At 39.6% G+C, this 19,569-nt stretch overlaps 1 protein-coding gene across 2 annotated transcripts in view; it reads right to left on the minus strand.

Annotated features, from left to right (window-relative positions):
* The window catches only part of PALLD (palladin, cytoskeletal associated protein), a 276,543-nt gene that overhangs the window by 27,890 nt on the left and 229,084 nt on the right, over positions 1-19,569 (minus strand). For both annotated transcript variants that reach the window (XM_069977825.1, XM_069977826.1), the window contains 4 exons: positions 17,759-18,445; positions 14,757-14,892; positions 14,317-14,418; positions 7,653-7,874 (listed from right to left, as the gene is read on the minus strand). In XM_069977825.1, the coding sequence (XP_069833926.1) occupies positions 7,653-7,874; positions 14,317-14,418; positions 14,757-14,892; positions 17,759-18,445 (1,147 nt within the window). The remainder of the gene's footprint in view (positions 1-7,652; positions 7,875-14,316; positions 14,419-14,756; positions 14,893-17,758; positions 18,446-19,569) is intronic.

Below are 19,569 nucleotides of genomic sequence, written 5' to 3' on the forward strand. Positions count from 1 at the left end.
CCTTGCCCTTTTCCAATATACCATTAAGCTAGGCCACATCCCCACATACCAAGGTCCCAAGGTGCGGCGCGGCCAAGAATAAAACTCCAGATTTCAGCACTGTAAGCTTTTTATTTTACCTGGTATTCTAATAAACAGGCCCCACTATACTTTGGAAGTATCCTGGACAGTGATTCTGGACCACTGTACCCCATTCATTTGGGTAGATATGCACAAGGCCCAAGGGACTGCAAGGTGAGGGTCCTAATATTCCTTTATCTCACATTGCTACATTATCACATGAGGCACTCTCCTCTGCCATATTATTTTTGTACCCTTCTTTTGTACGTGTTCTAGTGATCATGTTTGACATAGTAAATGTGGTACAGGTCATGTATTCCACTTAGTAAGTCTCCTCCATTTTGTGTTTTATTCATATATCTAAAAATTCACACTGAAATAGTAAAGATTTGGTTTGGATTCCTTGCTTGCAGGATTATTTACATGTGGTAATGCCGTGTATTTCCTGTGGAAAATACACAGCGTACATGTCTTATGTAAAATGTACCCTTAATGAATACACCTATATAGCCATGTGTTACATAAAGGAGGATGACCCAGCACTGAATAAGAATATGCTTTGTGTTTTGATGATGCAGTCATTTCTCATATACTATTCAGTGATTTTATTGCTGATCACATGGTGAAACATTATGGTGTACACAGAAAAGACATACTTGATACATACTTCAGTCATGATTGTGGACACGTCATTTGTCATTCAGGTGCTGCAGCAATGGGAGGGGAGGCTTCTTGTGGCCGGCGGTATAATGCTGCCTCCAGCCACATGAGTGATTGTCAGGGTTGGGAGCTGATGGCACCTGGCCTGGTCAATCACAGCGCTGCATTCAACTGTATGTGCCCCTGATTAGGAGTGCATACAGTTAAAGGGCCAGCATCAGCACTCAGTGACACTTGAGTAAGTGCTAGCGCTGGCCCTTGCTGTCATGCTATGCCTCCGGAATTCTGGACAGATTCCCGTTGTGCATTCAGAGCTGTCAGGAATTCTATGGGGCATCAGTGACTGAATTCCAGACAAATATAGGACATGTCCTTTATTTTCCGGAGCTATTTTCCAGCACAGACAATCCTCAGGAAAAAATTCCTGATAAGAAATCTGGGTAAATTTGATGGATGTGTGAAGGGGGCCTTACTGTAAAGAAACTCTGATGAATTATTTTTGGTCAGCTCAATGAAAATCACAGCAGAACCTACCAGATGTGGAACGATTTATCTCCTCATAATCTCCCTTTGAGATAGTGTCTTTTTTAATCTCACACTTCAATTCCTCTTCTTCTTCCTTCCAGGGTAACTCCTGCACTCCATCAAGAGCTGCCATCTTGAATGCTTTGCTATTCAGGCTTACCAAATAAGTAATGTATAGCATAGAATAATGTGTGAAATAATGCTAAATAAATACCTGAGGCTTTGGATGAGACCAAGACAGCACCAACAACTCACTATAACCCCTAGCAAAATCAGTTCTTTGCTGTGGCTGTCAGGAGCAGCTACAAACTTATGCAAGAACTTTGAAGAGACAACTCTGCAAATAATAAAGGATTTTTTTTTTACAGAAACGGCACTACTTTTGTCCAAGTAATGTGCCTGATATGGCAGCTTAACCCCTATTCAATTAAATAACTATCAGCTAGAGGCCAGACAAAGCCAGTGGGCAAGAGTGGTGTACACTGATTCACATACTTTATTAATTTACAATATGTCCATGGCTTGCTTTACTGTTATATATGGAACCTGACAGCTTTTTTTAAATGACTAAGTTATTATTGAGCCCCTAAAGCCCCCTCTATCGTTAACTGCTACTGTGTTTCTCATTTCAGGGGATGGGACAAGCGATGTGCCCTATTCCAGCAGAACTCACACAGCCACTTACTTCTTTGGCCAATCCAGTAAAAAGAAGGGGGGGGGGAGATTACAGCAGGGAAGGGGTTAAATCACAAACGTAGCCCTTTTGTAAATAGTGATCTGCTAAGGCTGCTAAAAGGAAAGTACTGTATATCTGCACAGAACTGGTGGTTAAGATAAGAGGAAAGCGTTGATTTTAACTTTCAGAGGAGGAGGCAGACAGGCTCAGATTGCATACATCTTTCTCCTGCACAGCACTAGCAAATGCCATACCCCCCTTCCTGTGTTCCATCTTAATCTCTCTGTTCCTGGAGATGGAATTCCCCTAACAATATAGTTTAGGCTTTAATTCTGGGGTAGTGAAATATTTTTGGTAAATTAAGTGATTATGGGACTGTATAATATCATAGAAATCACATGGAGCGAAGTGGTTTTAACAACAGTAACCATTTAATTCCATATTCTACTGTTTGTTTGGACTGTGAATAAACATCATTTCACTCGTACAGGACATGAAGTAAGAAAGACAAAGTGTTAACAAAAATTATATAGTCCTCTAAGTCACAGCAGCCCTATGTGATATAGTATTGAAACATAATAAAATAATATAAAATGCTGATTTAGTTAGAATATATAAAATCACATATAATGATCATGGAAACAATAAAATACAATAAAGGTACTAGTAAAAATGCCGCCGGGCCCTGGCGGGAAAATAAATAAATGAATATTTGGATACCAGCACTGCGGGTTAAGGCTATGTTCACACTGCGTACGAGTCTGGCCACATTTCGTACGCCGCCGTACATGTGCGGCTGAAACTACGGGCGTGGGAAAAATAGACATGTGGCCGGATGCGTACGAACCGCGAACCTACGCCCGTAGTACAGTTATGCTTTCCTAGCTTGTTTCGAAGCGATCTGAGGCAGGTCATTTACTTGAAAATCTTTGCCTAGCCCCGTAAACCACACAGAACCTTTTGGATCGAAAAATCAAGTTCAATTTGGCTGAAATAAGTACTCCGTACGGGACCGCATTGGAATCCATGCCCGTGAGTTTCAACATTTCCGTCCTCAAACAATGGTCTTGTTCATTTTTCACGGCGCCGTATACGTTCCGGCCGTAAGCTCATACGTAGTGTGCATTGTGCGGCCGTATATCGTATACTTTCAAGCGAACGCATCAACCTCAAAACTACGTGCGTATATTCGCGGTCCGCACTACGGCCAGGAACATACGCAATGTGAACATAGCCTGAGTCTGTAACGGGTGATGTCTGAACAGCAATAGGCAGAGTAGCTATAGATATTATAGGCAGGGCCGTATTAACAACTGCTGCTGCCCTAGGCACTAAACCTGAAGACGCACTGATTGGCCTTGCCAGACCTGACCAATACCACCATACCCTCCACCCCCCCCCCCCCCCCCCCCCCCCCCCCCCCCCCCCCCGCCTGAAAAAGACAACAGATTTACTGGCAAGTCTGAACAGGAGGTGGGAGACTAAAAAATAAAAAAAATAAAAAAAATCTTTCTTCCCCTGCTCCCTGGTGCTGCCCCCCTGCAAGGTGCTGCCCTAGGCACCGGACCACGGGTGTCTAGTGGTAATACAGCCCTGATAATAGGCAGCTATGTGCCACGGAGTTTGCTGGTTACAGTAGTTCAGATGCAGTCACGTAGTTGTGGCAGTTTGTGCTCCCCAAGGTAGCAACCTTGTATCAATCAGAAACAATGAATGTTTTGCTGGATAAACAGATAGCAATCCACTGATGTAGGCGTAAACCTGACACTCTGAAACGCGTATGGCTAAACATTATGCTCCCACACATGTGTAAGAGCAAGTCCTATACACCATTTTAACTTTTGGGGCCCCATTCAACATATGCCATTTTCTCCAAACAAACTGCTGGTTATACCTGAATATTGCTGCATCAGAAACTGACAAAAAGAGGACGGTGAGAACATCCAGAGCACGGCCGCGCAGAGTGTGTGAACTGCTCCTGCCACTACACAAGGACGCATTGCCACAGGCTGGCCCTGATCGCTTCTGCTGCTGTATCTCCATCGGGACAGGTGAGAGGTGTCACAGACACCAGACGCTTTTTTTTACTACTACACTACCCCCACCCTAGACAAATAAGCATGTGTCTGTAGAATGTACTTGGACTGGCACTGTATAGTACTACAGATCCCAGCAATACCAGCCATTTCAGTACCAGTATACTGACATACCACAGATACTTACCAGGCTCATGTCTCCAGAGCAGTTTTTGGCAGCAGCTTATGACTAAGAATCCTGCTAAAAATCTACAGTTTGTGATGTTCTACTGTTGTTTATAGACTATCTATGGATTGCTATCCGTTTATCCAGCAAAACTTTCATTGTTGCTGATTGATACAAGTTTTCTACCTTGTGGAGCACAAACTGCCACAACTACGTGACTGCATCTGAACTACTGTAACCAGCAAACTCCGTGGCACATAGCTGCCTATTATATCTATAGCTACTCTGCCTATTGCTGTTCAGACATCACCCATTACAGACTTAACCCGCAGTGCTGGTATCCAAATATTCATTTATTGATTTTCCCGCCAGGGCCCGGCGGCATTTTTACTGGTACCTTTATTGTATTTTATTGTTTCCATGATCATTATATGTGATTTTATATATTCTAATTATATCAGCATTTTATATTGTTATTTTATTATGTTTCAATACTATATCACATAGGGCTGCTGTGACTTAGAGGACTATATAATTTTTGTTAACACTTCTTGGTACTCATATGCCACTATAGGTAGGGGCAGACTATATTTTAACCTCAGTCATTTGCACTTAGACCTGTGAGCTGCAACACTTCCCCCTTTCGTTCAAGAAAGACAAAGTAGTTGGTGAGTTTCTCAGCATGTATACTGGCTTTTTATACATGCTTAAAATGAACTTCCATTTGGCTTTTCTTTCCCACATCAGACATGTCCGATGCTAATAGATTACTTCTGGAATGTCTAGCATATTGTCTAATAAACAGGTTGCTATGATACTGTTGCTGTGTCTGTAAAGTGTTCTGGAGCTGCAATCTGCCAACCCTAATAATTTTCTCAAGGATAAGTAATATCCCTTTATGACATTCATTGATCTCAAGTTTCTTAAGTGTAATGTGTAGAGAAGAGAAGAAAGGTCCCATTCAGTACAAGTAAAAAGTCTGTGAAGAATAAATAATGAGCGTATTTTTCTCCTACACCGCCTAATGTACTGCTATTCTAGAATGGAACATTAAACATTTATTAAGGAGTATGGCCAATACATCTTCCAAATACAACATGGACTGCAAATCAGAAAAACTAATCCTACAAAATATCATTAAACTAAGTAATTTTATTTCACTGATAATTGGAAAACAATTGTAATCATTTATTTATATAAAGTCAGGTTTATTGTGAAATTCCATTAGCCAAATAATACAATGCCTAGAACTGGTTCCTGGGTAGAAGGGACAGGCCTCCTTTTGTTACGGTACATACTTTCAGGTATTGAGGTATTCACCTGTGGTATGTGAGCTTACACTGCATTTATTGTCTGGGTACGTGTTAGTGGTGCATTGTCCATAGTGATTAATACTAGTATTGATTACTACACTTACAATATGTAATAATATCCTATCACTGGAAAAGCGCTAGTTAAAAAAAATATACGTTTTGGGAAAACCAACAAACAAATGGTCAAATGATTTTAGTGTCAAAAATAATAACAATTTATTAATTTGTGCCCATTATTAATTGAAACCGCCGCCCATCTAACTAAGTGCAGAGGGGTTAACAACAAAGTTAAAAAAAAATGTAACCAGAGGCTACAAAATGATATAAAACATATTTTCTTTTCAACTACATGTCCTCTTTAAGAACCCAATGTGTTACTCTTATCATGTTTGAATGGTTACCAATTCCACTTGTAAGGGTACAAAAAGTCCATAAAATGTCAGGAATGCAAGGTATAGCATAGTATGTATGCATGTATACTATATGTTACCCAACAAGGCCCTGAGAAGGATGGACCCAAAAAAATCATCCTAAGAGAAGTAAAGTGCTATGACTTAAAGCCTACCCGGCTATAGGCTATATTGAGTAGAGACGTCTGAGAGATTTGCTGGTTCTCACCGTTTGACCATTGTACAAGGATCTAAACTTTGCTGCAGAAAGGCCAAGTGTTAGGGCCCTATTCCACCGGACGATTATCGTTTGCATAATCGTTAACGATTAACGATCTCAAACGACCGCTATTGCGAAAGACCTGAAAACGTTCACTCATTTCCATGGAACGATAATCGTTACTTATGATCGTAATTGCGATAGTTTTTCTTCGCTATTTATTCGCTATTGCGTTCGTATCTATTGCGAGCGCCCAAACGATGTCTTATTCAATGCGAACGATTTGTGAACGAGCAACGATAAAAATAGGTCCAGGTCTTATAAAGCGATCAACGATTTCTCGTTCGGTCGTTAATCGTTAACTGCATTTCAACCGAACGATTGTCGTTTAGATCCGAACGATTTAACGATAATCTGAACGATAATTGTCCGGTGGAATAGGGCCCTTAGGCTAAATAGTCTTTACAGTGTTTTCCCACTGACTTATACATGGAAAACATATAATAGAACTTTTATCCCAATTTTTTAACATATGTCAATTTTCTTAATAGAGTTTTAAAAATGTGTTATCAAACTACAGCTAAGCCCATCTTAAATATTCATAAGAATGTACATAAATAAAAATCGCACACAAGAATAAACGGTAAGACATACTGTAGTGTAGTCTTCAATGTAGTAAGGGCATCTGGTACACAGATAACATAGTAATAAGAAAGCACACTATAAAATGAAATCTCTACACCTTCCCTAAACCTCTTCAGATTTGACACCCTGTAAATCAAAAGCATATATATATGCTCCCTGATAGAAACCAGATGTAGTAGATTATTTATTCTTGAATGTGGTTTAGCACACTCGCTGTGATAGAGAGGTTTATCGGAGGAAACATGGTCCTTAAGAAAGACAAAGAATTTTAAGAGAACACAAAAGCCAAGAGCTAGACCGTAATAAGCACATGAAACTGATTATAATGATCAGTATATATTGTACTACAGGGGTATAAATCACCAACTACAGAAATATCTATAAAACGTGTAATGTTAGAGCTCATAATTACCATTATGCTATGGTCACATTTATAAAATGCACTACTTTGCTCTCATAAGTTGTGTTATAGATAAAAAAAAAAGGTGTTCTGACATACTGTATACTGCACCTTACCCGCAGTGGGCCCACTTACTTTAATGGGCTAAATGTAGTCTACGTCTTTGTCTGGTCTGTTTCCTGAAGGTGTAGGGTTTTTTTTGCGGGACTCAAATGCGCAGTAAACTGGTTGCTAGTAGATCATGTTCAGTATATTAAAATCAACAGGCCTTCTGTGTTATATCTAAATTATATTAAATTACCTTTTTGATGGTATCCTGTTGTACACCAGTGATGTAGTGCACTTTATAGTTGTGGACATAGCCTTAGGTCAATGCATGCTACCGCAACCCTCTGTCACCCTGGACCCAATGCTTAGGGTATACATTGGGAATATTTCCCTACGTATACCTACCTTTTAGAAATGCTTCGCCAGCAAATTGTTAAATAAAATAAAAAAAATTTGGTTAAAGGAAGGTCACATTTGACTTTGGACCTGTAGAGAGTATATCTAAATTCCTTACCTTTGGCTTGGGATTGCCGGTCACTTTGCAGGTAAATGTAGCCGACATCCCTTCAAAGATCTTGTAATGCTTCAGTTTTGTCTCAAACTGAGGAGGAGTGCTGTCCTCTGCAAAGTCTTCATCATGTTCCACATCATCATCGGACTCCTCCACAGCAGACCGCTCCAGCCGATATTCTATCTCACTAATAAGCCTCTGCTCAAAGCTGGATACCTTGTATTCCTGATAGATTGAAAGAAAAGCTTTACTAAAGAATCCTACAAGTATTCAATGCTGTTTCTCTGTTATATTCCTTGTAGGAACCTAAAATAAAACAAAGTTTAGACTAAAAACTGAGCTGGACTGGTGGCTTCACCCATTTATCCACCACCATCCTGAAGGATAACAACCATGGCATCCAGCACTGCAATCCAGAGGAAGAGTATACTGCAGGCGTCAAATAAAACCAATGCGGTTGATTTTATTCTACTCAAAGGAGCAACAAAGATACATTTCTGACATTCACATTTGGTCTCTACACCTCAAGGATAATTGTAATCTCTAGGGAGATGGATGAAGGGAAATATGAGCCAGTAAGTACTTCAGTCTATGTATTTATTGGCCTATAAATGTCACGTGGAGAAAACACTGATGTAGTGTTATCATGAGACAGAAGTTGTCTGAGTACCATATTGTTTCATAGGAATAAGTTGATCTGAAAAGCTTCCCTCTGGAGACCTATATTACATGTTAGTTTTAAGTACATTTATGATCTTTTCTTGTGTCAGCGCTTTGCAGCAGAGTAAAGGAATGCAGAAGCAGACCAATGCTGAGGGTCGCACAATGACTATATGGATGGGATGGGGGTGCAGGAACTGAAGCATAACATGCGGTATCCTGAAAGCCTTTTCTAAGATCCTGCATTCATCCCAGCGTCAACATTTTCTATTAATTCCTGCAGAAAAGTGACTAATGTGTCATTATGTAGAGAAGTTACATATGGTAATCATTCAAGTGTAAGGTTGGGGGATGTTATGTAAAATACTATGCAAGGAAAATCAAGGGAAGATGCAGATTGTCTGACTATACACTGCCTACCTAATGCGTTTTTAACGCGTACCTGTCACAGTGCTTAGGTTGAGACTTCCGCATGTGTAGGAAGCTAATACCGGAAGCTCAAGTTGTCCCACGCCCCAGTGAGTTCTGTGCACGAGCCCTAATAAGTTACAATAGAGCTAGTGCACAGAACTCACTAAAGTGTGGGATTTCCAGTGTCAGAGTACAAGTACATTTTAACTTCTATTTCAGCAAACAACAGAACACTCAGGTTCCATTAAGGTATTCTGCATATGAAACACAAAAGTCATAACTAGTGATGAGCGAGTACTAAAATGCTTGTGTGCTCGTTACTAGAGACGAATATCTCCCGATACTCAAGTGCTCGTTTCGAGTAACGAACCCCATTGAAGACAATGGGAAACTCAAGCATTTTTGCAGGGGACCCAAGTTCGGTAAAGGGAGGGTCGTGTGAAAACCTGTCAACCTCAGAAAATGATGGAAACACAACGGAAATGGACAGGAAACAGCAGGGGCAGCATGTATGGAAGCCTCTTAGGCTGCCTAATTGCACCATTATGCCAAATTCTGGGCAACAGCTGTGGGATACAATCTGTTGGTGGCTGCACCTATACACACTCTGTGACACACTGAGCAAGCAGTAGTGAACTTAGATATGCCTTGTGTAAGAAATACAGAAATCAGAAAATATAGTAGAGGGCCCAATAGTTTTTAGGGGGCTGTGGGATACAATCTGTTGGTGGCTGCACCTATACACACTCTGTGACACCCCCTTTACACTGAGCAAGCAGTAGTGAACTTAGATATGGCTTGTGTAAGAAATACAGAAATCAGAAAATATAGTAGAGGGCCCAATAGTTTTTAGGGGGCTGTGGGATACAATCTGTTGGTGGCTGCACCTATACACTGTGTGACACCCCCTTTACACTAAGCAAGCAGTAGTGAACTTAGATATGCCTTAGATTGCGTAAGAAATACAGAAATCAGAAAATATAGTAGAGGGCCCAATAAAAGAGTACTGAGCACTTCTTAGGGGTTTGTGTGCAACACCTAATGTCCCCTTTCTGCCAGCAGCCGATCACTACAGTGTGCTGCTAAAATCGTGGTAGCTGCACTGCAAGTCCCAGCCAGCAGTCTGTAGTAATACAATTTAACTATTTAAAGCCCTTACAAGGGCTGTTTGGTTGTTTCGCTAGTATTCCCTGCCTACTGGAACGCTAATTCCCTCCCTAACGCTCTCCCAGACCAGCAGCAGATCTGTCCCTACTCTCTTCCAGCATACGTCTGAAGCGAGCACCACCAGCCGCGATTTTTATATATCAGGGTCATCTGATCTGGCCAACCAATCGCTGCTATCGACATTTATGGGTCCCACGTGATCGCAGGATGTACCAAAGAGTGTCCAGCATGTTTATTGGCTGAGAAAAAGCACCGAAACTTACAGGAAACGGATGATGAGATTTCCTTGAGTATCGCGAGATGCTTGTCCAAGTAACGAGTACCCTAATACTCGGACGAGCATGCTCGTTCATCACTAGTCAAAACTAATGCAGATGAAGTCAATAGCCTAAAGTACCATAAGGCATTAACATGTCTGTTTACATAATGTTTGGCTATCATGTTGAAACATCCATTTGATTTATTTATTTTTAAATCAGTAAGGGACTATCCACATCATGTTCTTGCATCCTGTTGAAAAGTCCTCTTTTTTTCTTTTAAGGTTAGATAAAGAAAGTAGCTTTTTAGCAGGATGAAAAAGGATGCTTATCCTGTTGTCACTGACAAAAAAATTTCTTAAACTGGAGAGAAAAATTAACCTGCATCATTTTTGTATCCTGTTTTTATGGTAAAAGTACACAACAATAAAAAGACAGGATGCTTCAAAAGGATGCAAAACATGATGTGAACAGGCCCTTAATGGATCCATAGGTTTCCAATTGGGATTTTTAACCATCAAGGTTTTTTTTCATCAGGATCTGTTTCTTAACAGGATAGAAAAATAGAGATTGTCCCCCTCAAAAAACTGGTGACTTACTTTCAACGCTTCTAAAAAAAAAAAAAAGAAGCAAAATAAATAGGGCTCATTTTTAAGATTAAAAAACAAAAAAACAAAAAAACAAAACGGCGTGATAAAAACTTGCAGTAGCATGTGCATGGCTGTATAAGGTTTTTCTAAAAAGAAACTGATAATAAAAAGAAGTCAGACTATGTTACCTCCTTATTATACTATTTTTAGAAGAGGCATTTCAGGTAGTTTCGCCGGTTGTACTTATGTCACATAGCATTCCCCTAGACTTTCTACAGTTGTGGAATTTCTTTTACATCACAGTAAGAAAAAGTTTGGTGATTTTACTTTACAATGCTAAAAATTATCACACTCCAAATGGTTATCTGTGTATGACTCAAACATACATAACCCCTTCATAGACAGACCCTTTCACAGGCTGAATCAATAAAGGTGGATTCTACACTCAAAAGGCATTCAGTGAGACTGAACAAAACACTGGCGTCATGCACATAAACGTTTTATAACATGCGTGATAGTCAGATAGTGAAGAGTGATGCCTTCTTCTATTAGTTTTTATGTGACATGATTAACCATTATCTTACCTTAGGGGCAAAATACAGATGGTTACACAACATAATACAGTCAATGACAATCTTATGACATCACATGTTAAAAACAGCCAAAATCAACACAATGGAGAGTGTTTAGTTAGAGTAAAGATCCTTGTAAGTGCAGAGATGAAAGACAGGGGGATAGTAACCTTCTGCAAGTCAAGAGGGTTCTCTACAGAAGCATCAAGAGAGGAAACAGAGGAAACTTCCTGCAAAGGTAGAAAAACAGGTGAAAGCTGGTAGAATGGAAATAGTTATTGTACTGCTACATGCCGTTGTCCTCCTGATACCACTGGTTTGCACTACTGGGATGGAGGACTTTAACCTAGTATGAGAATTACTTATCATTACAAATTGATGACCATAAATCTAAAAGCTGTGGCTATAGACACCATCAGGCTATGTTAAAGGGGAAGTCCTATGAAAATTTTTATTAAAATATTGTATTGCCCCCCAAAAGTTATACAAATCTCTAATATACACTTATTACGGGAAATGCTTATAAAGTGCTTTTTTTCCCTGCATTACTACTGCATCAAGGCTTCACTTCCTGGATAAAATGGTGATGTCACGACCCGACTCCCAGAGCTGTGCGGGCTGTGGCTGCTGGAGAGGATGATGGCAGAGGGACACAGGGCACTGGAGGGACACTGAGCATCACTCTGCCATCATCCTCTCCAGCAGCCACAGCCTGCACAGCTCTGAGATTTGGATCATGACATCACCATGTTATCCAGGAAGTGAAGCCTTGATGCAGTAGTAAGTGCAGGGAATAAAGCACTTTATAAGCATTTCCCGTAATAAGTGTATATTGATTATTTGTATAACTTTTGGGGAGCAATACAATACTTTAATAAAAATTTTTTGCCTGACTTCTCCTTTAACACACCATACTTTTTGCGGCCATTTGACTGCCTTTTTTAGAATGGCCATCCATTTGAGGCCAAATAACAGCTGTGATTTCATACTGATGGCCTTGATTGCACAAATAACAGCCATCATTATGAAATAACGGCACCAAAAAAGATGGTGTGTACACGTAGCTTCAATCTGTATTTAAAGGGAATCTGTCGCTAGGTTTATGCTGCCTAAAATGAGGGCAGCATAAACTAGTTATATAAATGCTAAACAGAGGGGTGTATAACTTACATCATTCTGTTCAGTTGTTCTCCTAATATGCATGAGTTCATGAGAAACACAAAAGTATTTATTAAATAAATGCCCTCCGCCAATGTGTATGATGTGCTTATGGTGACATATTTTATCTGTTTTATCCTGTTGAAATTCAACATGCCTGATCTTTTTGGCAGTGGCCTTTTCCCCTCTTCCCATTCAGGATATATGCACACTTAGCTGAGTGGAGCATGCAATCTAAGGATTGGGAGAGAAAGTTGTCAGCTGTGTTGGTATTTGGCTGACAGCTATCTGAATGACCACCTACTGTATATACATTGGACCATAGAGCAGCATCTGTCAATTGGGTCTTTATTTACAAATAACTGCTCAATGTTCAATGATAGTGGTGCAGATGATTACATCTAAAGCATAGGATGTACTCATGCCTTATAATATCCATATCAACTAGCATTCAAGCTGTGTTAAATGCAGGCTATGTAAAAAAAAAAAAAAAATACACACACGGCTTAAAGATCTGTTCACACTGGCAAAAATGCATGTTTTCTATCTCCCATGTATGCTCCAGGCCTGGGGCTGGGGGGGTTAAAGGGGCCGGGTTACATATCCCCAGTGGAATTAAAATTCCGCTGCGGATGTGTAACCCCATAGACCTTCACACTACCAGGATCTGCAGCGTGAAATCTGCTGCGAATCCGGTACGTGTGAAGTCACGTGTGATTTTAGAGGTGCGTTTTAAGATGCTGCTTTTAACAATGTGAAACATACCTTAAGGGAAACCTGTCACTATGAAAATGCAGACCAATCTACCGGCATCATGTTATACAGTTGGAGGAGCTCAGCAGATTGGCATAAAGCTTTGTGTTAAAAGACTCAGTATAACTTGTCACTTTTTATTTAAATTCCTTATTCTGGGCTGAAGAGTGCCACAAGTGGTCTTATTCAATGACTGACAGCCTTCTCTATATGGGCATGCATACAGAAATAGATTAAGTCATTGATAAGGACCACCCACTGGACTCCTGACTCCAGAATGAGCAGCAGTTCAAACGGTTCAAGTTGCAAGTTACCAAAACTTCTTCCACACATTTATATATCAGGCTGCTCAGCATCCTCTGTTCTAAAGGATGCTAGCGGATTACACTACTTGTTTAACATGACCGATTTCCTTTAATGCCAGTGTTCTGTATATGCCTTTAGATAGCAAGAATGCACACTATAGGAAACTTGGAAGCAAGGCCATTCCTATGTAGTTATGGGGACTTTCTTGTGGGATAATACCGTGCACATGCACACAGGTACAGTCCAATGCTATTAAATGCATATTATGGATGAAGCATTCACATGTAGCTCAAATGTGTTCAACAATGGGAAATGATGGAGCCATAATTTATTCCCAAAAAAACTAAGCTTATCTTATAATTCTACTACTTTACTCATTAAAAAAGTAATGAAGTTAACAAACTCCTTTGTATGTTATAGCAGTGATTTATTGATGCACGCTGTCCTTGTGATATGTGCTCTTTGTTAATTATTCTTCCCTGTACACGGTCACATTCACTTGGTATGCAGGGAATGCTGCCAATAATTTTTGCCACGGAACACTTCAGTTAAAATGTGTGTATTTCCTAGAGCTGCAGTATTGGCAGAACACAGTCTAGCTTTCAAAACAATATGAATATACAGTATGATTAGGAGTCAAAATGAGAGAACTTACAGTAAGTTCGGTTTGCGCCTATGACTGTATCTTCTTCAGGCAGCGGGATTCAAATGCTGATTGACTGGGTTTGTGTGAACCCGGACTTACTGTAAGTTCACCCATCTCTTATTAGGAGAAACTGACAGGAATTTGTACCTGTGAATTCAAGTCATCTTCTGGCTCCTGAAGGTTAAAAACGGTTGCTGCGTTGTCAGCCCCAAGCAGTCGTCGGGCCATTTTCTCCTCATATGTTAATTTCTATTGAAAGAAAAAAAAGAGGAATAGTGAAAGACTGGCCAGAGCCAAAGCAATTCTTTATTCTGGCTCATAGAGGGGATGTCCTGAGCAGGGGTCTATCCTGTATGCCCAGGGCTCACTGTCATATTGTATTGTCTACATGGGAACATTTCATTATTATATGTATTTCTATAATTATTAAGGGCCAACTGTAAATGTAATTTTTTTTTTTTTACAAAAACGCACCAAGATCCACTACCATTCTGTTTATCTCAAAGGTTAAAAGTTACAGACACATAATTCAGCTTATAGTATAACAGCATGAGAAAGTCAGGATACAACTTCCTCCATGTTAGTACCGGTTGCCCGTTGTTGAGAAGCTCTTCTTTGAAGCGAAGCTTTCTCTCTAGATCTTGAATGACGGCATCTTTTGTTCCCTGAATTTCCTCATCAGATGCTATACGGGCAGTCCGGCCAGTCTTCTTTGGGAAGCCCCTAACAGGAAACAAGGGTTAATGAAAATAGTCACTAACACTATTTCATGACGGCCTTTCTTTACATCCATAACACACATTAGTATTACCAAATAATAGGGTTTATGTCTGTCTCATATTGATAGATGAATAACTGAACAATTTAGGGGATTAGGGAAGGAAGAATGTTCATTGACCTGTTGCTAATTATTCACAAAAACAGATAAAATTCCAAGGAAATGGAGTCACCGAGATAAACCTTACATACAATAATACAGGGTGGACAAAGTAACTACAAAACTCCTATTTTTACATAGGTAAGTCACACCTGTCATCACCAGTAACACCCTCCATTTTTAAGTCACATAGATTACATATATGTCGTTGTTAAAGGGGATGGCCACTTTATAATATAATTGATCAGTGTACAGTATTAGTAAGTGTACTTAAGAGTGATGTGCTTCAGGCAGGGGCATCTGTAACCCAATTGATGGGTATGTCAAGGTCTAATGTTTGCTTAATTACATCTAATATGCAAAAAACAGCAAAACTTTTGCAGACAGATGTCGCTGTGGTCAAAAGTCAAAGAAGTATGTCTGTTTACAGATGTATTGGTCACTGGTGTCAAAGACCTCCCAATCAGGTGCCCCCCTACAATCATTCCACTTTGTTAGGTCTTAACACAGCTTATCAACAGCAATATAAGAGGACAACACTGGTGATAGCAGGTGTGTCAGCAAGACTTTAACTTGACAATGTATATGCAACTATAGAGCTAACTTAACAACACCAGCAATACATTAACATTATGAGTTAAACCAGGGTTACAGATACCTTTTCAGTAAGGTAATATGAAGATTGGTCCATGACCATATCTACCCAAATGTTTAATTAAAATATTTAATACATTCAGGTTACCTGGCTGTTAGAGCAACAGAATCAACATGTTCATGTATTATATACATTTATGTGAGGGTAATATTTCTGTATATGGAATTATACATATGTTCCCACTAAACAAATCTGTTGGCGCTATACAAATAATAATAATAATAATAATAATAATAATAATAATAATTATTATTATTATTATTATTATTATTATTATTATTATTATTATTATTATTGTTGTTATGGTTAGACAGCTGACTTGGCAGAGGAGAACCCCCCGTTTAACACATAAGGCATTATGGTGGAATTCCAAATCGATTAATCTTAATATTAGAGATTTCTAATTCCTAAATCCTGTACTGCAGACACAAGTATATAGCCACACTAATGCTATAATTGCCACCTTTACAAGCCTAGATGATAAAAATAAGCTTTTGCAATATTTTTCCATTACTTATTTTCATGGCTTCGACTGACCAGTGTGTGGGGAGGAGACAATATTTTCCTAAATCCATTTTCCCTAAGAGACCTAGTGGAAAAATGAATCATGTCCAAGCTTGAAAAGATTGTGCCTCTGAGATATCAGACACTGATAATAAATGATACACTGGCTAGGCAGATAGGACAGGAGACACTGGAGAGGCGCCAAGCACAATGGATAAAATTATTAGATCCACTATTTACATTCCAGTTCCTTCCATTCTGAGATGGGACATTACATGCGATGAGGACTATCAGTAAATTAGCTTCCCCTTGCCATAGGCAGCTGGAATTACTGTAATCAAATCCAGATTGTTTTTAATACACATTTGAAATTCCTTGCTGGTTACATACTGATAGATAATAATGTTTCCAATTTCGTTTCTATCTTTTTTTCCCCAAATTATCCAAATTGTGCATAACTTTTTTAAATCTATATCACCGAGGGGTATTGCTCAATCAATGGCTGGGATCATGTAGTAAGATGTAGTTTATTTAAAGGGAACCTGTCATCACTTATGTGCTGCAGTAACCAGGAGTCATTGGGGTGGTCTCCAGTGGTTTCTTTTTGTGCTGCTGCCGTTGATTGATAGATCTCTTCTTATACATAAACAGAGAGATCTATCAAATTAGGTCCGGTGGGGCAGGGAGAATCCACTGGGGGGCTGCCAAGAGAACTTGTGGTTTAGGGAGCATTAAAGTCATGACAGGTTTACTGTAAATGACCTGACAGTGCACACCCTGGGATTTACACCCTACTGCTTCGCTTTATTTAAAATGTCACCTTTCCTGAAAAATATACTTTTAGTAAATAATGGTTTTCCCTGTGATATGGCAACAGTTCTATGTTCTGTGACTCCTTAAAAAGTCAGAGTGAGTAGAGGCACACCTCTTTGACTAGGGGTATGGTGACTCCCAGTTGTTAATTTATCTATACATATCTAGGTGGTAAAACAAAGGAACTGCACAATGCAGCGTTCTAAGGAATGCCTCAGAATTGTTATTTAGGAAACCCAAGTATTTGCTAGTGATGTTACAGGTTTTTAAGGTAGATGATGATAACAGGTGATAACCCTATACCCATTTCTCAGTGGCTGTCTTCATAATTCTTGATCCTCTTTATCCTCCCCCCATATTTTTTGGACTTTAATTAGTTGTCTACAATGAAAGCATCTTACAACCCTGTTGACTTGTCAAATGCATTAATTTTCTTCTGTGCTATAGTTATTTCTGTACTTTTATGTGTGTGTCCCAGCTCTCGTGAATATGAGATGTGTAGCCAAGTATAAAGACTGGAATGACTGAGAAAAAGCATATTCAATCCAATAATCGATTTAACCCTTATAAATCTGGATCTGCATAAGGAAGCTGACAAAACACAACCATATGTATGTTATGCTTTGCAAAAGCAGAAAAAGCTAATAAAGTTTTCAATTAAAATATAAACTATTTACAATAGCATATAAAATTACATTTACATACATGACAAGAAGAATAATGGTACATTATAAACTTACAGTGGCATTACACCTTTTGGAAGACCAAGCTCATTGAATGAGATTGGTGATGCCTGGGATGGCAGCATGGAACTAAGGAAGGCAGCAGGGCTGTGAGCCGAGTTAGAGCCTCTTGTAGTTGGAGAAAGAGATGGACTGTATGATGGTGATGGGGCGGAAACTGGAAGTGGAGGAGGTGGGGGTGGAAGGGGAAATGGATCTTGACTGCTATAATTTGCAGAAGGACTCATCACGGGAGGCGGCGGAGGTGGTGGAGATGATGATGTTGGAGACCAAAACTGCTCTGCTTCTGAAGGAAATGGTTGGGAGAATGGTGGCACTGGAGCTCTACCAAACTGTTTTTGAGGTGTCGATGTTGGAGATGGGATGCTGGAGGTAGAAGACCCAGAAGACGGCGTGACAAATCCTTGGGCAGGATTCATATTCTGAGCAGCAATAAATTGTTTAGGCCGAGCATAGTTGAAGGAGCTTGCAGGCTGCATTGCAGGGGAACTGTGAGAATTCAGAACGCTCATTTGTGCTGGTGAAGAGGTAAACTGGCTGGCCTCTAGCTCCTGGAAGGAAGGTGGTGGAGGGAAAGATGGTGAAGGTGGGGTACTTTGCTGAAGGCTTGCTTGCTGTTTCAAAGCAGCAGATTCTTTTTCGTGACGTATTTGATTCTGTAGCTGCAGTAATGTCTGAGAATCCCTGGGTAAATAAGAAGAAAAAAAATATAAGCATGGCAATGGTATGTATGGCATTCGAGCAGTGTAAAATTGAAAGAATGCTGCACTTTTTTTTTATAACTTAGCCTGGATCATAAATTTCTCCAACATGAAACGATAGTAAGGCTGAGATAAGATACAGATGCGCTTAACATGTGTCATCTCCCTGAATTAAGAATAGACAAATCCCAGAAGCCAGGTAAGCAATGCTCCTATCTAGCAGCGATAGCAGGAACTTTGCCTTTGAGGTTGATTTTGTGACTTTGCTAGATCCATATACATTAGTTTATTGCACTGTATGGCATCTGCTACTCCAAAATGTTACTTTAGTTCAGGGATGGGGAACCTTTGGCCCTCCAGCTGTTGCAAAACTACAATTCTCATCTTGCCTGGACAGCAAAAGCTATAGCTGAGATGATGGGAATTATAGCTTTGCAACAGCTGGGGGGGGGGGGGGTAAATGTTTCCCACCCTTTGTTTAGTTACTGCACCATAATGAGAAATACATGTTACAGTAAAGCCCCACAAATAAAATAAGCGAAAGGCTGGGGCACTTTATTTTGTAAAATAAATGTCATGGTGCTTTATGCAAGAAGCGATATTATTATCACAGTATTTGCCTGTAGTCCAGACAGTTAAACACATTGCATAGTAATTATGGTCATGAATGGTTTTTCCAATGATACTATAAAATGGTCGTGCTAGTATTACAATTATAGTCTTACAGGTCAGACAATACAGAAAGAAGCCCAGAGCTTTATTAATGGTTATATATATATTAGTATATAATTATCTGGCTTTACCATACTTTACTAATGACACAATGGTTCATCTCCTAAATACTTAACTAACAGCACAGAAACAAAACTTTAGAGAAAAGCCTGAGGATTTCATAATCACTGCTTCACCAACATGTTATTAAGAGAAAACTACAGAAGGGCAATTGGGGGATGATAAACTCCCTATAGTGGCCCTTAGAAACTCTTATATCATAGCAGAGTTGTCAGTGTAGTGGGAAGAATCCTTCTACTTCTTATAAAAGAGGCTGCAAGCACCCATTAGAGGGCATTTTGGTGATGAAACTGGTTTATTCTTGTCTGTTATCAG

Source organism: Dendropsophus ebraccatus, chromosome 7, assembly GCF_027789765.1.
Source record: "Dendropsophus ebraccatus isolate aDenEbr1 chromosome 7, aDenEbr1.pat, whole genome shotgun sequence".
Lineage (NCBI taxonomy): Eukaryota > Metazoa > Chordata > Amphibia > Anura > Hylidae > Dendropsophus > Dendropsophus ebraccatus.